The sequence below is a fragment of the Apis dorsata genome, unplaced genomic scaffold, assembly GCF_000469605.1.
Source record: "Apis dorsata unplaced genomic scaffold, Apis dorsata 1.3 scaffold_102, whole genome shotgun sequence".
In the NCBI taxonomy this organism is placed as follows: Eukaryota; Metazoa; Arthropoda; class Insecta; order Hymenoptera; family Apidae; genus Apis; species Apis dorsata.
In genome coordinates this window covers 183340-189334 of record NW_006263400.1, presented here as the reverse complement: position 1 = coordinate 189334, position 5995 = coordinate 183340, and the positions used below count along the sequence as shown (strand labels likewise).

Here is a 5995-nt window from a genome sequence, read left to right as displayed (position 1 = left end):
TATATAATAATATGTCATAATAATATATATAGATCATGAAATTTATTTTATAATTTTATTTATAATTTGAAATGAATTTTTTAAAAACAAATATAGTAATAATTTTTATTTTTTTTATAAATTTAATTTTATATTCATAGGTTGGTTAACAAATAGTTTTCGTACTATACATAACCTCAATATTAGATATAATGTATGTTCTTACTTACTTATACAAACTCGAGATTATGCAGCTAGAAAAGGGACAAGAGAAAAGAGATTATTGGCCAAAAAAAAACGAGCTAAAAAACAAGTAAAAGTTGAACAAGTAGGATATGTTCCATATAAACAGCATAAAAAACAGTGAGTAATTTCTAATCTCAATTTTTTTAATACAATATATATACTGAATATTTTATTAATTTTATGATAGAAGTATAGTAGAAGTTTGTCCACTTAAAACTATAGATGATAGTTGGAAATGGAAAGCAGTTGATAATGTATGGATAGTAAAATATCATCAACGACCAATCTATTCCTTCCAAGAAGCTATAGAATATCATCGTGAAACACATCATCCAACTATGTATAATAAACCTAATGCAATTGTTAATGCATTTATAGAATTAGATATGAAGGTAATAAAATAAAAAGAAATAATATTATAATTAATATTATGATTAAATTAAAAAAATATATTATTTTAATAAAATTATTTTATAAAATATTTAAAATATTTATAATATATATATTTATAATATATATATTTATAATAGCGTGAAAAGAAGAATAGATTTGTTGAAAAATTTACAAGAATAATTGATACACCACATATATTTCAACATAGTGACAATAAAAGAACAGTATTAGCTTTTAGTAAAAATTTAAAAGAACAAGAAAATGCTAGAGATGTTGGAGCTGACTATTCTGGTGGTGTTGAATTAATAAAAAAAATTCAAGTAAGTAGAAATGTAACATAATAAAGGCAATAAATTGATATATATATAACATTTTATAAAATCATAACGTGTAGAATTTATTTATGAATTTAATTATTGCAGAATGGAACATTTCAATTCAAAGAGTATGACTTTATTGTAGCTCATGCAAATATTTTATCCGATTTATTATTAATTAGAGGATTATTGAAAAAGAAATTTCCAAACATGAGAATAGGTAAAAAATAAGTATATTATTTTAATGAAACATAAATATTTATTTATAATATTAAATTAAATATAAATAATTTAAATATTTTAGGTAGTTTGGGTACTGATATGAACAAGCTTGTTACAAAATTCAAAAATGGAATTGGATATACTGCAATACCTCATAAAATTTTCAAAGAATATGGTCAAATTAATGTGACTTTTGGCTTGGTAAATTTATAATTTATAATATGAAAAAACACTTTATATCATATTTTAAATGTGAATTTTTTAGCTTGATATGGATATAAAATATTTGGAAGAAAACTTTCGTGCATTAATAAATGATATTGAAGTAATGAGACCACGTAATGATGCATCATTTATTGTAAGGTAAATTCATTTAAATTAATAATTAATATATGAAATTATTTTAAAATAATATTATAGTAATAGTATTATATACATATATAAACATAAATATAAATAATTAAAAATAAATTATACAAATTTTATAGAATTCAAATTAGAAGTGAACTTTCTAATGAATCTTTTGCAATTAATTATCAAGATTATATTACCACAAAAACAAAAGATGATAAAAAAACAAACGAAGAAGAAATAGATGAAACAGCAATTATTGATACGCAATAATTATTTAATGTATATAAATAAAATTATATTTAAAAATGAATTCCAATTAAGTATTAAATATTTATTGTTTACCTATCCTATAAATAAATGCAATATTTATTATTATTATTATTATTGTTATTAATCAGTATAATTATAATTATAATTGTTTTCAAAAAATAAAATGTAAATAATATATAAAATATTTTATATCTATTTTATTTTTTATTTACAAAATTACTCTGTTAAGATAAAAAATTAATTTAAAAATGTATTTAAAATTATATCAAATATAATAAAAATAAAACATTAATATTTAAAAATTAAAAAAAATATAATAATAATTTATTAATTATAAGAGTTCAGATTCCAAGAGGAATCGTACGAAAATGAAAGAACAAGACAGAGCCAAGTAAAGCAAAGGCAAAGAGAATGGAGAATGGTGAGCGGCCGTGGTGGTGAGTACAGTGGAGGGGCGATGGCTCACCTACCTGCCGGTTGAGAGCTCAGTCGGTGTCCGCCAGGTTGAAAATCCGTAACTTCTCTTCGTTTTATACGTAACTTTTCACAGTTTTGTTAAAACGGCGCGAAAAATGTTGAAAACGAAAATATAAAATATAGCGAAATATATATCGCTGACAATTATTTTTTATTAGTGTTCATTAAAGAATTCATCGATCAAATTAGTGATAGATATCACGTTTCCTTAAATTTCCAGAAAAACTATCGAATAAGTTTTTCTGTGCGAACTTGATAGTGCATGAGAGTGCGCGCACTAATACAAGCGCGATCCCACGCGTATCGCAAAGAACGTGTGTGTGTTTACATATGGTGATCTGTGTTGACTGTGTAACTATCATCAACCGAATATTATTATTAATTAGTGATTTTAGATTGCCACAAATTTTGGAGCAACTAATTGATGTTATCGGCTACTTTGTAGACATGCTTAGGTTAAACAGCAGTAGACAATAACATTAGATGACACACCGGCACGCTTAATACACGGATGAACATATACTAGCGCAGTCATGGTAAGTGAAAATGCCTGAGTAAATTAAATCTTGACGACAAATCTTGGACGATAGAAATATTTTCCAGCCAATGTTTCACATATTTTTTATATTGAAGTTTAATGCCTAATTAAATATTTTATAATTTTTTTCTTCAAAATTAATTTGCTATAAGGAAAGGGAAGCAGCATCTATTTATATATATATATAATATATATTTAAATTTAAAAAGAAATAAATATTTATTATTTATTTTTCTAATTTAATTATTATAATCATATATAATAAACAATAAATTTTTAAGATTTTTACAATTCAATATTTTTTCATATTTTTTTAATTTCTTAACAATTTATGACAATTATGAATTATTCATTATAACCTTAAAATCATTATTGTCGAAGTGGTAACTATTAACAGGATTTTACATACGAAGAATGAAATTCATGGGATTCCAATATAATAAAATTAATAAGAAGTTGAAAAAGATCCATTATTATTGTTTTTAAAAGAGAATAAACTAATGATACGTATTCATCAAAGTATTTTTCAATCGTTACGCGTTCAAGATTTGATTTAATGATTATAATAAATATAATCAGTAGTTATTATGATCAAATTTTTGCCATGCATCGTTTAATTATAATTATATAAAAGTCATTATACATTTTATCAACTATGAATCGAATTCAATAGACAAAAGTATTTATTTATATATAAAATCGAAAAATGTGTGTGCGTTGAATCCTCATACAACATTCCAACTTAACTTTTTTGTGTTATTCTAAATTTTGAAATCACACTCTGCTCTTCTTTTAGATAAAAATTTATGTCATTATTTTTATAATGTATTTTACATTATATTGTTTTTGGTTTATGATTAATATGTATATCATTTTTTGTTGCAATAATCTTATATTTTTATTTTAATCTTGGAAACTCGCCATTGAATACAGACTAAACTGTTAATATATATTTTAGCTATAAAATTAGCTATTTCTTTCGCCAGTTTATTCGCTAATTTATTTATCTTAAATTGAACGTTTCTTTAACACTTTTTTAATCATATTATTATTCAACCTCTTCCTGATTTTTCTTTTTAATTACTTATCTAGAGGTTAGATTATTAAAAAATTCATCGATATCGTTTACTTTTGATCAATTTTTATCAATATTACGAAATTATTCACCACTATACACGTGCCCTGACGACTTGTTCGGTTAGTCATGCGTGCAGATCGGTGCAAAACCTGGCTCTAGAAGCAAATGCAAATGATACCTTTAGGGCTGCGTATCTTTTCCTTGCCGACGTTTCCTTTTCCTGTCTCCACCACCAACGCGGTTATACTCTAATTACATCGTAATAATTATGCAACGCGAAAGAATTCTTCGCAGTTCCTATTAGACATTCGATCTTTCGCATCGTGGCTCGAATAAAAAATAAACGAATTAATATTATTATCATGTATCACAATTACAACTGTAAACTCTCTTTCTTTCACGTTCGTCGTGATGTTTATCATCTTTAATCATTCCTTTGTGCCGTAGACGTTATCATGGAAAATTGCACAGCCTAGTTTGATCAAAATTGGAAGAGTCCTTTTTTATTCCTTTTCTTCTTAATTCACCTTTGACCCACTCTTCCCGCTTTTCTCCCTTTCCTTTTTTCACTCTTCAAAGATTAAGAGATATCTCAAGTTTCAAGATCCGTTCAATTCTCAAAGTGAATCTCTTATCTTTTTAAATCTGCATCGAAAGATATTTAAGCGGAAACTTTAATATTTGTCTTATGGAAGATATATAATCTTACAACGATCTATCAATATCTATCATTGTATCGAAAATTCTGGAAAAATTTATTTACCATACTTTACATATATATCCGCATATCCGCTTTAATATTGGAATATTTATTGGCAAAATTGGAATATTTCTTAGCAAGTAGTAGGGGAAGCGTAGATAACACACGAAAAACTGTTCTCTTCCGCGGTACGGTATAATTAGAAAGTACAGAACAAGAGTACCGCGAGTCATTTTACCCGATTGTATCTCAATCGATGTTTTTGTAATTTATCTTGTTGCACCGTGGTTACCTGCTTTCCCGCGTATACACGACTATTCACCATTGCTCACGTTGCCGGAAGTAGCAACGAGCAAGGGGATAATAATCCCGATCTAACTTTCTGTCAATGCGATCTTCATCTCGACAACCCGTATCTATCTACGATTGTGATTCCTCTCTGCAATTTACTTTTCTTACCGTTATCTGGCATAGTTACGAACCCAGAGAGATGTGTCACGTCTCGTCTCGTTTCAAGAAAATTTCACGAAAGAAAATCAAACTATCCAATTAAAATTGAATAATCGAATCCTTTTCTTTTCCTCCCAAAAAATATTTGACGATCGTAATTAAGACAAATCGAAAATTAGAAATTCGAATTTCTAATAAAGATAATTAACGTTTAAAGAGCTTGCAGGATAGATAGAACAGACTCCGAGCCTCTTGAAGGAGGCAAAACGCAAAAGTGCAAAGGGTTAAGGCGTTGATCAACAGCGACAAGTTTTTCTCGAATCGATAACCCCTGATGGAAAACCTGCCTATCCACTTTAGAACTTCTCTTCTCCTCCCCTTGCCAGAAGTCAATCTAAGTGTACTCGCGTGTACGTACAATCGTACATTTTTCTTTCCTCGAATTATCGAAGAGCCTCGAAATCATCCGTCGTTGTGTGAAGCCAACTTTTATCGTTGTCCCCTTTCAAAGAGAAAGAGAGAGAAAGAAAAAAAAAATTCTTCCAGCGTAAACTGGAAGTTTAAAATGGTAGGAGGAGGATGGATGGATAAAGGGGCACTGAAGCGAGGTTAGAGCAGGTATCGGCCCGGGAAAAATGACGGATACGAAATGGTTACTGTACTAGTCGACCGGTTCTTCTTGTTACTCCGACTTCCTCCGCGCGACATATACTGGGTGACTGGCGGTGGGTTCAAACTTTCATTGACGGCCCCTCCCCTCCCCCTCTTCTCTTCGTATACCGGGTGATCCAAGCTTCGTATACGTTGTTTTCTGGAAACGTTTTCTCGAAATTGCTTTCTCTCCACGCAGGGGTGGGACGAATTTTTTTTTTTTTCTTTTTCAAAAAATCGAGCGTAAAAAAAATGGACGTCGAATATCGAAGAAAGAAAGAAAGAAGGAAGGAAAAAAGAGAAGGAGGCTGTTTCTCCTA

At 28.2% G+C, this 5995-nt stretch overlaps 2 protein-coding genes across 5 annotated transcripts in view; both read left to right on the top strand.

Annotated features, from left to right (window-relative positions):
- LOC102674206 (50S ribosomal protein L1) overlaps window positions 1–1821 on the top strand; it is a 2899-nt gene extending 1078 nt beyond the window's left edge. For 2 of the 3 annotated variants that reach the window (XM_006612265.2, XM_031508800.1), the window contains exons 2-8: window positions 141–346; window positions 413–617; window positions 756–938; window positions 1041–1155; window positions 1240–1358; window positions 1423–1520; window positions 1646–1821. In XM_006612265.2, coding sequence (XP_006612328.1) covers window positions 315–346; window positions 413–617; window positions 756–938; window positions 1041–1155; window positions 1240–1358; window positions 1423–1520; window positions 1646–1781 — 888 coding nt within the window. In that variant the 5' untranslated portion in view covers window positions 141–314 and the 3' untranslated portion in view covers window positions 1782–1821. The remainder of the gene's footprint in view (window positions 1–140; window positions 347–412; window positions 618–755; window positions 939–1040; window positions 1156–1239; window positions 1359–1422; window positions 1521–1645) is intronic. The other variant, XM_006612264.2, reaches the window with a different exon arrangement.
- Window positions 1822–2250: 429 nt separating this feature from the next.
- The window catches only part of LOC102676856 (cadherin-99C), a 132785-nt gene continuing 129040 nt past the window's right edge, over window positions 2251–5995 (top strand). For both annotated transcript variants that reach the window (XM_031508807.1, XM_031508808.1), the window contains exon 1: window positions 2251–2794. In XM_031508807.1, coding sequence (XP_031364667.1) covers window positions 2792–2794 — 3 coding nt within the window. In that variant the 5' untranslated portion in view covers window positions 2251–2791. The remainder of the gene's footprint in view (window positions 2795–5995) is intronic.